Source organism: Physeter macrocephalus, chromosome 4 (assembly GCF_002837175.3).
Source record: "Physeter macrocephalus isolate SW-GA chromosome 4, ASM283717v5, whole genome shotgun sequence".
NCBI classification, from domain to species: Eukaryota; Metazoa; Chordata; class Mammalia; order Artiodactyla; family Physeteridae; genus Physeter; species Physeter macrocephalus.
In genome coordinates, this window is record NC_041217.1 from 62323204 (window position 1) to 62336804 (window position 13601).

A 13601-nucleotide genomic window follows, 5' to 3' on the forward strand; every position below is an offset into this window, starting at 1 on the left:
TCATGAAGAACCTAGGGGCAGGGCGGGAATAAAGATGCAGACCTACTAGAGAATGGACTTGAGGACACGGGGAGGGGGAAGGGTAAGCTGGGACAAAGTAAGAGAGTGGCATGCACATATATACACTACCAAATGTAAAATAGATAGCTAGTGGGAAACAGCCGCATAGCACAGGGAGATCAGCTAGGTGCTTTGTGACCACCTAGAGAGGTGGGATAGGGAGGGTGGGAGGGAGGCTCAAGAGGGAGGCGATGTAGGGATATATGTGTATGTATAGCTGATTCACTTTGTTATAAAGCAGAAACTAACACAGCATTGTTAAGATTATACTCCAATAAAGGTGTTTAAAAAAAAAAAGAGTAGTGTGTTACTTTGCATAAATGTAGGGAGAGGTGAGAGAGTTTTATACCAGAGTACCCATATAAATCGTGGAACCACACGCTGAGATAAGGAATACAAAAAGGAAAGCTGGCTGGGGAGAATTGATTTTTCAGTCTTTTGGGCATCCCAAAGGTTATGCTTAGCATATTTGGAGTTCTGGGATACATATTTGTCAGTCCAAAGTTCACGTAGATTTGTGAGTCCACATAAGTTGCTAGGTTTGACCAAAGGGGGCACATAAAGTCAGAAGAGCAATGGACAAAAGATGGAAGATGAGACATAACAATAAGTATATGGGCTTGGATAAGTGCCCATGAAGAAACCCAAGGAGAAATGATCATAGGTAGAAAGAAAACCAGGAAAGACTGATATGATGGAAACCAAGACAAAAACAGAGTAAAATGTTCAAAAAAGAGTGAAATGGGCATGCCAATGACATAAGTATTTTTTAAAATTTAGAAATCGAAAGTAAAGTATTGGTAGAAGTCATGGCTCAGGAATTGACTGAAATGAGTCAGATCTGTTCCAGTTGGTTGATCATTTACATTTATTTTGGCTTTAATTCTTTATCTATTCATTGCAAACACTGCTTTTTTTCTTATTATAATTTTCTATTTTATGCACCAGATACTTCAAACATAGTTTTGAAACTCAACCAATATCAATCAAAGGACGTGAAGTTTCTTTCAGTAGTGAGTTGACTAGGTCAAAGACTCAATGTCTTTGAATCTACGTATTCTTTCCTTTCTGTTTCTACCACCGTGACTCTGAATGATTTCAGTAGACCCCTGATGATGCTCTCCAGCTTCTCTCTTTTTGTTCAATCCATCTTATGTACCGCTTCTAGGGTAATGGCCCTAAATGAAGGTGTTTAGATACTAAGTGGCCTCTTGTTGTCAAATAAAGGGCAGATTCCTTCATTAGGCAGCTTTCAGTCTCCACAGGCTTACTCCAGCGTATCTGGCTTTCCATCACATTAAATTATAAGCATGTATAATTTCCACTAGTTAACTGTAAATCCTTTAAGGTCAGGATCTGTAATAGATTTGTCCTTGTACCCCCTGAAATGCCAGCCCAAGTAAATGCGTTGGATTTATTATTATATTTTCCAACAGATACTATATATCATGATGTGAACTTTTCTTGTTGGCCTTGCCCTGTCATGATCTTGAGGATGACGTGAAAAAGCAAGATTACCTTCTGGGTAACTCACCCTCCTAATGATAAATGCTATTGTTTCTTTCAGTTTCAGAGTTCTAATGAATCCAGCAAGCTTACTTGATTATGAATTCCTACCAAGCCTGATTCATTATTGTAATCCTTACAGCTTTTATCCCAAGCAATATTCTTTGTAGCACTCAAAAAGTCTTTTTGAGAAGTGAATTGAAACTTCATGCTGACTTATGAAATCTTTACGGAAAGGTAACAATATTGTGCAAGCTTAGCCTACTGATCAAAACTTCTCATTTCTCAGAATGGCTAGTATCATTTTCCTTCAACCAACTTTCATAAACTACAATACTTTACATAGGAAGAAACAAAAAAGGAAAGGAACAAAAGTGGCTTACCGAACTGACACTGGGGCCCGTAGTACCCCAAATCACAGTTGCAGGTGTAATTATTGATGATTTCCATACATTGTCCATGGCCGCTGCATGACCAGGGTTGACAAGAAGCTGTAAGGGGGTGAGAAATTATATTAAGATGAATACTTTTTTAGTACTCCTAGTCATTTCTTTAGACATAGATAACTTTGGGGCTGTGACTACTTTAATAAACAGGAAAACTTTATTTGTACATTAATAGCATTTTTTGCATAAAAATCATATGCTAAAATTTTTTTATGTAATATACTTGTCATACAGCCATAGACATTTTTTAAAGAATGAATTTACTAATGCTAATACTCTATAACATTTGAGACAACTTACTGACATACATTGAAACTCTTGAAATTTCTTTGTTTTTAATGTAGTAAGTGGATTAAACTATGACCTGACCCCAATCGTTTCCGCAGTAGGTTTGGCAATCCCTTTCTTTATAGAAAGTACTGAATAGAGATTAGAAAATCTGAACTTGCTACATTACTAGAGAGTCCAATTTACAAGAGACCAAATGAACTATGTTTCACTGTTAAAAATGACTTGGAAAAAATGCTGATTGCTTTGGAAGTGTCATCATGGTCTCTACAGAAGTTTTCATACACCACAGATAATGAAACACTGCAAAGTTTCATTATATAGAATTATATAAGATTAGGCCAAGAAGGAAATGTAGCACCAAGCCGCCTACTTTACGAGGAGGAAATAGGTGACTTGAGCCTCAGCTCTTGGCTGGTTCCATCTCTCTGCTTCCACTTCCTTGCCTTATTATCAAAGACACTGACTGTCTAGCTCTTCCTCCTTACTTTCCACATATATTTATCATCTTGATGTAAAAGTGATTCAGGGGTATAGATTTTGGGTATAGGGACGAGCCTCCCACACCAAAAATGCTCAGAAGTGACCTGACTCAAGCTTATTTAGAGGACTGGACTTACTTCAGAATGCCCTGGCAACTGCTCTGCTCCCCCAGGTTTCCATGGGGTTAGTGCTGTCATTCTCAGAGAAGCAGTCTGCTCCCTCCTACCTGTGTAGCAGAGGGCTGTCTTTGCTTTGTGGCAGGCATCGTCATTCCATTTCCCTGCGTCCTTTTCCCTCTTGATGTAGATCTCCACACAGTCTTCTTTACTCTTCTTGTTGTTGGGTTCCCCATCGCCCCAGTTCTCCGCTTCTTCGGTGAGAGATTTGTTGGTCCCTACCCAAGTCCATGCCCCTCCTACCTTCCGGATTCCTATCCAGTAGTATTTAGGACTGAAGGGAAGCGTCTTGTTCAGGTACTCAATCTCCCCCTTGTTTTGTATGGCAACTAAATCCGTGTAATTTTTTCTGCAGAACATTCTAGACTTTTCCCAGGTCATGGGTCTTTTAGAATAATGGTAAGTCCAGCAATCGGTTCCATGATGTGCGAAGAAATCTGAAAGACATCAGTGTGAACTATGTAGCCTCGTGGTTATAGCTGAAAAGAGCCCAGAGCTAATCCAGGCTGAGCCTGCCAGAGACAAGGAGGCTGACACCTCAAGAGGGTAAGTTACCCTCTTGAGGTGATGGAATTAGTCATTTGCAGATTTGAAGTAGAACCTAGAACTTCTAGTCCTAATCACTTTTCACCATGATATAGAATACTTTTGCTCATCGCTCCGTTTTAGATGAATTTGGTGGCTTTTTAGATTTATTTTCATAAAACATTTTTTTCTCAAAATTCTTTCAAGTAAAATTTAACGAACATTTTTTAGAAATTCATATTTCTTTTTCTTAGCAGCTGTCAATCATTTAAAGTTAATTTAAGTATAATATCATATAGCCCTGAAATTTACTGTCCACTATTTTATTTTGGGATAATTTCCTAAAGGCCAATATTTGTGTTTCTAAGGGAGAAGTAAAATAAGAACAGGAGTAATGGCATACTTTTAAGTAATCTCTTTTATATCAAAAAGATAATGTTTTACCATAGAAGAGCTTCTTCTGGGGAAAGCACACAGCCCAAGCCTTATATATCTAACTACATAATAAAAAGAACAATTGACAAAACCAAATGATGTAGGATTATGAAATTGATTTAGATTATGTTATGCACACAAAGATACTCAACTGATGGTGTATAATAATCATATGGGTGCTTCAAATATGAGGGCTTTGAAGAAACCAAGACAAACACATAATTACACAATGATACCATAATAATATATGCCATTCTAAGCATGGTATGATCTATGTGAAACACTATTATACCATAAGGAAAAGGTTTTCACAGCCATCACCATTTGCTGAGTTTTCACTGTGTAGGGCAAATACTATGGAGAAATACCAAAGAAAACACAGATCCAATTTTTATACTTTCCTAAGGATTCTGAGCAAGGAATAACAGATGCAAAGAAAACATAATTAATCTTGATCAACTTAAACATATCAAAAATGTACAGAGAACTGGGAGACAGTTATGATTAGTGAGTAAAGAATGTCATAAAATAAACCCTGCAGCAAAGGGTGGGGCAAGGTTAGGAGTTTTCTGGGGAAGTGAGAGGAAGAAAAGTGATGTTTGTAGAAAGGGTAGCTATCTACCTAATAATTTTACCTGTGAATATGTACACCCAGTGGATATTTACCAAAAAATGAACATAAATTTTTTAAAAAGCTTAGTAATATATAAATATCATAACATACCACAACAGAGCACAGTCCAGGCCCACAGCTCAAAAACATTCCATAAGCCCCTCTGAGCACTCTGACATTTCCATGGAAATATCTGCAAATAAAATACAAAATTATACTCAGACTTATGCTCTAAATCACAATTTTATAGCAACTTGAGGAGATGCCTACAACTTCCTCAAAGTTCAAAGTATAACACTTATGCCTACTAAACCCATCTGAGGCAAGAGATTTCTCAGACATGGGTGCAAAAGTAGAATTAAATTTGCCTCAAAACTGATGCATAGTTGATGTTATTGTTTTTTTCATATTTTAGCCTCAAGTTGCTGATTGTTACTGTTCTGATTTTTTCTACATTTTAGTAATTTTTTTGTATCTACTTATCTGCTGAGCTGTCAGATGAAACTATTTGATATTTAGTATGTATATTTTAAAAGTTTTCTTTGGGCTTTAAGGAACTATTGATGTCTAGATTTAATGTTAAAATCTCACACTTGACTATGATGGGTCAATGCTTCAAATACCTAAAAGAATTAGGTAACCAAACAGACACTACTAAAAAAAAGGAGTTCATTTTTTTTTCAACTAGAAAGAAACACATTTTGACAACTCAAATGACAAGACCACAAATTTTCTTCACACCTTAGCACTATCTTTTCTGAAGTGTATCAATTCTCAGGTAGCGCCAATGTTTAGTCACAAGAGTGCTAATTTCAACCAGATAGTAGTACTTCTTCAAGAACCTCACCAGAGACAAGTCAAGGAGAAGAAATCAGCACATCTGAGAAGAGAGATTCTAGGAGCACTTTTTAAATTAGACTCAGCATTTTTAGTTTTGGCTTTTTTAAAACCAAAAAGGAAATGAGTTCCTTCTTTTCCTTTGCCACCTGCCTCTGCATCCCAAGAAGAGGCTCTATCTGAGCATCTGGAAATCTTTTAGGCTGAAAAGCTTACCATGGCTTTGCTCTGTCCTTCTCTAGTTCTTCTGTAGCACTTCAGCCTCTGGGCTCAGCACCAGAGGTCTCTGGGTCCTTGCCCAAGGATGGGTGTACAGGGAGATTGCACTCACTGTCCCCAGAAGGGCTTACTTTCTTTTATTTCTCTAACCAAGTTTCACATCCTCCCACTCCCCTAATCCCTCCCCTTCCCCCACCCCTTCTGTTCCTCTTTCCCCACCCCTTTCCTAGTCTGGCCTCTAACACCTACCCTGAGAAAAAAAGAGCTGCTGACCAAGGACATTATTGCTAGATTCTCCCTTCTTCCTTCCCTATTTCCTTCCTCACTTCCTTCCTCCCTCCCTTCATTCCTTCCATCCTTCCAATCTCCTCCTCCTCGCTCCTCCCCTTCCTCCCCTTCCTCCTCCTCCCCATCTTCTTCTTCTTCTTCTTCTTCTTCTTCTTCCTCTTCTCCTCCTCCTCTCTGTCTCTGTTTGTCTCTGTCTCTGTCTCTCTCCTTTCTTTTTATAAACATTAGACTAACTCCTGGTTATCCATGGTAGAGGGCCCCTGATAAATGCAAGCACCACACAATCAAAACATTATTTTGAGAGACACAGATGTAGAGAACAAATGTATGGACACCAAGGGGGGAGAGTGGGGAGGGGGTGGTGGTGGTGGAATGAATTGGGAGATTCGGAGTGACATGTATACATTAATATGTATAAAATAGATAACTAATAAGAACCTGCTGTATAAAAAACAAATTAAATTAAATTTAAAAAAAGAAAGAATGGGAAAAAAACATTATTTCAGACAAATTTATAGTGTGTTAAACTTCAGTAGAGCTAACCCAAAAGACTGGATTAATTTCAGCTTTCTCCTCCCTCTTTCCTCGCTCACCCTCTAGTGGACATTCTTGTTAATGGCACCTCCTAAAGGTAAGTCCTGAGAGAGCAAAGCAGCTCTAGCTTTTTGCCCTAGCAGGTTTCAGGGCCTACAGGTACATTTACATTTCTGGAGGCTAAGATGTAAAGGAGATAGTCTGCATATAAAATTAGGACCCGTATGATGGAGGGTAATAGAAAGGAAGAGTCACTGACATAATCAGATTAGCATTTTTAAAAAGACAATAACAATAGCTGTAGGGCTCAACACTCCATATTTATTACCTTATTTAACCTTTATAAAGCTTAAATATTACTGCTCCCCAGTGGTTACCATTATTATCCCCATTTTTTAAAGTCTCAGAGAGGTTAAGAAAGTTGCGTTAGTCACAGAGCTAGTAAGAGACACAGCTGGGGTTTTGAATAAGGGCCAGTCGGTTCTGGAAACTATGCTCTTGATGGTTAAGCTGCACTGCTGGAAGGAGCTCGGAAGACATGTTGAAGTGGGGACCAACCTGGAGCCAAGAAGACCCAGAGGTGCCAGTACTCCTGCTACACCCCAAAGACATGTCTAGACCCGTGTTTCTAAGTCCTTTCCTTCAATTCTCTCAACCCTTGTCCAATTGGGCTTCCAACCACACCTGAGACTGCTCTTGCCAAGGTCTTCCGCTTCAATGAAGCCAAAAGCCAGTTATCTGTCCTATCTTATTTGACCAATCAGCTCCTAGATTTCCTCCTACTTCCCTGACTAGTCCTTCTCTGTTTCATTTGTTGATTCTCCCTCATCTGTCCAACCACAAAATATTTGGAGTGCTCCAGTGCTCACTGCTTTTCTCTTCTTATTTACCTTCACAAACTTGATGATCCAATCCAGTCGCTTCACTTTGATTACCAGCTAAATGCTGATGACTTTCAAATTTATGTTTCCATCCAGCCCATCCCCATTCCCAGCCAAATACCTACCTCATATCTCCATTTAGTTCCTTTATAAGCCTCTCAAATTGTACATGTATCGAACTGAACTTCTGAATTTCCTCCAAACCTGGTGGGCTCTTCCCACAGCCTTTCCCATCTCAGTAAATTATAACCCCATCCTTCCAGTTACTTAAGCCAAAGATTTGGAGTTAACTGGGACTCCTCTCTTCTTCTCACAACTCATATCCAATATGTCAGCAATTTTCTGGCTTTATCATCAAAATATTTTCAGCATTCACTCACTTCTATTTTACTACACATCCAAACCACCATCATCTCTCATCTATGTTATGGCTGCAAAAGCCTCCCACCTGGACTCCATGTTTCTACTCTTCCCCTTATAGCCTGTTTTCAACAAAATAACTTAAGTGATTCAGCTAAAATGTGTATCATTCAGGGGCCCAGCCAGAAACAAAATTGACCCCAGATGGGTGAATTCTTCACCCACTGAAGAGCCCTTAATGGAGGGGCCACTTACAACAGATTAACAACAAGGTTAAGAGAACAAACAAAAGAAAATGAGCTATCCAGGGACTGGCAATATAGGAAGCTGTTGCATCTCTGGGACTAAAAATTCAAGGGGAGGAGATAGTGTTATCATGATCCAGTGAGGACTGGGACCCTAGAGGAGAAGTCGTAGTGGAGGAAGTATGCAGCTGCTTCCAGAAAGAGCACCAAAGCGGGAAAAGAATGGGTGAGAAACACCCTGACCACTGTCTCTTCTCATTCTCTGGTCTCCTTTAGGAGCCCCTTATTAGTTAAACCAATTGGAAACCAGCCCACCAGTGACTTGGTGATGCAATCTGCAGAGGTCAGCCCCTCCGGGGACACTGAGCAGGGAACGGTGGGAATGGATGCTAGATGACAGTTGGACAGGGGGAAAAGATAACAAGCACAAAAGAACATGAGTCAGACCACTTCAATCCCCTGTTCAAAACCCTCCAACGGCTTCTCATCCCACTCAGAGTAAAATCTAAAGTCCTTACGTTGGCTTACAAAGTCTTGGATGGTCAGGTCCCTGCTCCCTAGTCATTTTTGTCCTCTGAGATTTCCATTGTTTTTTGTAAGCTCAGCTATTCATTTAAAGCAAGCTATTGTAATCCACCTAGCAATTGTTAATATTATACTGGTAGGGGTTTTCAGAATATTAATCCTCCATATTTCCAGAAGGAGAAGGTCCAGCATTCAGTAAATATCAGTTAAACAAAAGGATGGATAAATGGATAAACAAAACCCTTCGTGGTCATAAACTATAAATGACATTTTTTTAAAGGGAAGACTTTACCTTTTCTTCTTAGTCATTATTTTTCTGGATATCTTTGTTACTCTATTAGTTTTCTGGACATTTCTGTTCTTCTTTAAAAATTGTAGAAATAGCCAGGGCTTTCTTCAGAAAGCTAGTTTTGGTCTTCTGGCACCCAGCCAAAATTATATCATGTCCCAGGGTTGCATGATGTCTACATGGTATCCCAACACTTGAGGCCCTTGTCAGAGAGAAGGAGCAACCTTAGGTCCCAACCAAAGTTTGCTTTCTTTCTTCCTTCCTTCCTTCCTTCCTTCCTTTCTTTCTTTCTTTCCTTTCTTTCTCTCTTCTTTCCTTTCTTTCTTTCTTCCTTCCTTCCTTCCTTCCTTTCTTTCTTCCTTTCTTTCTTTCTTTCTTTCTTTCTTTCTTTCTTTCTTTCTTTCTTTCCTTATTTATTTATTTATGGTGTGTGTGGGAGCTATGTAGTGACCATTGTCAAATATGCATGCAATCCATTCACTTTTTCATACATTTTAAATTCAGCCCTTGTATCAAGGTAGATTTCTAGAAGACTTGGACCACATCAGCTTAGCCTCTCACTAAATTCCTCTCACTGAGTTCACCAATGCTGTTTTTTTTGGCTTTTGTCAAAACTTTTTTTCATATGGATGCCTATGAATCATATGGATGGATCTTACATTTGTTGAAAACATTTTTGAGGGGAATACAGTGAGAAATTTGCTTTAAATTTAATACACGTTTACCTATGCTATGGAATATGACTCAGCCATAAAAAGGAATGAAGTCCTGATATATGCTATTACACAGATGAATCTTGAAAACATTATGCTAAGGGAAAGAAGCCAGTCACAAAAGGACAGATATTGTGTGATTCCATTTATATGAAATATCTAGAATAAATAAGTTCATAGAGACAGAAAGCAAAGTGATGATTGCCAGGTGCTAGGGGGAAGGGAGAGAGGGACTGACTGCTTAATGGGTACAGGATTTTCTTTTGATGAAAATGTTTTCAACTAGATAGAGGTGAAGGTTGCATAATATTGTGAATGTACTAAATAGTATTCTGAATTGTACACTTTAAAATGGTTGCTTTTATGTTGTATAAATTTTGCCTAAATTAAAAAATAATAGTGCACATTCAGTCTAAAGAGAATATTTGGGGTAAGAAGGTCACAGGGACATGGTAGCAGTGACTTAAAGGATGGTCAGGAGAAGAGTAATTATTAGTCTATTCCATGGTCCCCAAAGGGTAGAACTAGATTGAGTAGGTGAGCACTATAAAACCACCACAAAATCAGAGAGATTGGAATACCGAAGGACCATTTGCCCACCATGAGATAGTTGAGGGAAGGGTCATCGAACGCCATTGAAAGCAGCAGCCTACATCCATAAAAATGACCAATGCCCAACCCTTCCCTAGCCTACACTCCTAACGAAGAGACCACAAGGTTGACTTGTTCACTGCTGCCAGCCAAGGCTGCATTCACTGCAGTTGCCAACATTAGTTTATCATGGATAGGAGGAATGCACAGCCCCACACAACAACCAGTAGACCTCACTCCAGGCCAGAGTTAGACCTAAATGTCCATCCTCCTCCACAATCCTTTCAAGACAAAATCCACCACGGCTGCCTATTTTCCTTACACTTGGAGTGTAAGCCCCTCTGATCACCTTCCATTTCCTAGACAATTCACCCAAGTTGCTGTCTCCTGACCTGACCTTTCTTTTCTTCCCAAACCCTTCCTTGCCATCCTCTGTAATTCCTGTTTTACAATCAACAAACTCCAATATATCCTCCAGTTCCTCTCCAAAACTTTCTTCTACCTCCTGCTTTAATAGAACCTGACCTCCCAAGAACATCACTTCCCCTGCAGATCTCTCAAGGTGATAATGTTCTCTCACACTCCACACACCTCAGGGTTGGAAAGCAGAGTTGATTGTCCTCCTTTATGATGAATGCCTCTTACCAATCTTTGTTCTTCCAGACCCTTGTAAAAAAAAAAAAAAAAGAAAAAAAAGAAAAAAAATAACCCTGCTTCTTTGAAGCTCATGACATTGAGATATATGATCTCACTGTTTTCATTTCAGTGACCTACCAGCCCCTCATACACTGGTGACTTTGGCACCTAGCTCCTGGACTTCCTTCCTCTTTAAGCAACTCCTGTAATCCCATATGACATCACTATCCAGGTGCACTACCCATCCCAGAGCTTGGATTCCCAGTTCTACAATAGCATGCTCCTCCATTCAGCTTGAGCTACCTTCTCTCCTGGACCTAGCCAGAACCATGACATCACCCTTAAATGTTATCAACTCAAAAAATCATATAATCAAGCATCCCACTCTTTAATCACAGTCTCCTATTCTTGTAATTTATTACTAAAGTATCTCATTGCATTACCTCTTAACTCTACCTCACTGAACCTCTAGGCCATTAACTAGTTCCTTTATTTCTAGCCATCAGTTTTCTCCTTCTTTATTTCCATTCCATGCTGTACTGTTGTGAAACATATTTTGCTATATAACTGGCTTTAAAATTTTTGCCTTCTGAGACAACTCATTCCATTTGTGAAAAGTAGTCCTACTCCTTAGGATGAGCCCAAATCGGCTTTCGTTTATCTGCTTATTTATTCATTGATTCAATAAATATTTGTTGAGTATCTACTATGTGTCAGGAATATGCCAGTTTCTAGATGTATAGCAATGAATAAGGTAATTTGTTCCTACTCCTGAGAAACTTAAAATCCAGTGGGGAAGACAGATATTCAACAAATAACTACACATATAATTATTTAATCACAATTAAAGGAAGGAAGAATATGGGCTGTGAGAGAATTAAAGAGGTGCCGTTCTGAAAACTATCAGTGGGAATCAGTTGATGAAAGTTACTAAAGGGACTATTGATAGGATTTGGCACCATTGGGAGATCAAGGAGAGGGAAAAAAATCTCCTTGATTTTGATCAAAAGTCTGTTGTGGTTTTATTAATTGATTGATTGATTGATTGTCAAGACAGGAGGCTCGTCTTATGGCTGCACGCCCCTTTGCAGTAAAATGATTTTATAAACCAGCAGCATGGCTATATATATGCATAAATGAAGAGAGAAATATTTTAATTTCTCTTGGCTTAGAATCTTTTGGGAGAGAGATCCTAAAATTTTGAGGTAGAAACTATATTTATTATTTCGAACTGAAAGAAGAACAAAAGCTTTCTGTTTAGGTAGATGTTTGTTTTCTTTCATTAAAAAGTTCTTTTCTAATCTTTTAATCTGCTGATGCCAAGAATTGTTCTACTTTGCACTTCTATGCTTTCTACTTGCCTATGTCCATTTGACTTGGGTACCTGTTTTCCTTCTGAATACATTTAATTTGTTCAATTTACTCTCTTTTTTTTTTTAGACCTGGAAAAGCTAACATTCCTGCTTTCTCTGCACTTCAAGCCGATGTCTCAAGTGTGTACCCACTTCAGTCCTACACGAAAACAGCCCTAATTAGCAGAATCTATCCTTGTTTTTCATATTTTTCTTTAATTTTCTCTTAAGTAATACTTTGAGCTAAGAAGTATAAAATCAAAGTGAAAACAACTGTAGTCTGTAACAGTGTTATAGCCACATTTCTTTTTTTTTAGTCTGGATAACGAAGCCAAAAGTTAAACCATGTTTTCTTAGGAAATTCAGGTATGCGGATTCTTTGATAGCGATGAGATTCTCGAGGTGGTTTTTAGCTTGGTACACACCAGGCTTTGTGCATTGACACTATTCTAGAAAAGAGAAGACACATATTTTGGGTGGGAAAAAACAGCTCTGGCTCTAATCCTGGAGAATAACTGAGTCTGCAGAATAAATCAAGATGAATTGGTTGACTTGAGCAGCCTAGAATTGAGACTGGCATGATGCAAAGACTCCAGGAGTCTTTGTTTCATTGAGCTTAATGACTGTTTTCAGATTATTAATACTTTTTCAGACAACTGTAGAGTATTGATGCAAAAGCCCATATGTATACTACTTCATACCCATTAGGGTGGTGATAATCAAAATGACAGACAATAACAAGTATTGAACAGAATGTGGAGAAATAGGAACATTCATACATTGCTGGTGGGGTTGTGAAATGGTGCTACCCTCTTGGGAAACAATTTGGCAGTTCCTCAAAAAGTAAAACGTGAAGTTACCATATGACCCAACAATTCCATTTCTGGGTATATGTCCAAGAGAACTGAAAACATAAGTCTACTCAAAAACTTGTGCATGAATGTTCATAGCAGCATTATTCACAATAGCCAAAAAGCAGAAACAATCCAAATGTCCATCAGTTGATGAATGGAAAAACAAAATGTGGCATATTCATACAATAGAGTATTATTCAGTTTATAAAAAGGAATGGAGTACTGATACATGGTACAAAATGGCTGAACCTTGAAAACATTATGTTAAATGAAAGATGCTAGACACAACAGGCCACGTACTGTATGATTCTATTTGTATGAAATGTCCACAGTAGGTAAATTTATAGAGGCAAAAAGTATATTAGTAGTTACCAGTGGCTGGGGAAGATGGAGAGTGACTTCTAATGGGTCCTGGGTCTCTTTCTGGGGAGATAGAAGTGTTCCAGAGTTAGATAGCAGTGATGGTCACAGGATCTTGTAAATATACCAAAAGCTGTTGGATTGTACACTTAAAAAGGGTGAATTTTATGGTATCTTTTATCTAACTAAAACAGAATTTTTAAGAAAGAGCCTGTACACAGGGTTAAATATAAACATGTTCATTATAAAACTTCATAATGCCATGTCAAATACAATAGGTATGACATAAGCTTAAATAAATACATAATTAAAACATTTTAAATCATAATTTTAAATACTTTATAAAACCCAAACACAGACCACATTTACATTTCACACAGCTATT

General features: G+C 38.4%; 1 protein-coding gene across 1 annotated transcript in view; it reads right to left on the reverse strand.

Moving 5' to 3' along the window:
- The window catches only part of SELL (selectin L), a 21495-nt gene extending 15776 nt beyond the window's left edge, over positions 1-5719 (reverse strand). The window contains exons 1-4 of the mRNA XM_007102047.4: positions 5586-5719; positions 4644-4725; positions 3010-3396; positions 1950-2057 (exon numbers count right to left, since the gene is read on the reverse strand). Of these exons, the coding sequence (XP_007102109.1) occupies positions 1950-2057; positions 3010-3396; positions 4644-4725; positions 5586-5588 (580 nt within the window). The 5' untranslated portion in view covers positions 5589-5719. The remainder of the gene's footprint in view (positions 1-1949; positions 2058-3009; positions 3397-4643; positions 4726-5585) is intronic.
- Positions 5720-13601: the final 7882 nt, after the last annotated feature.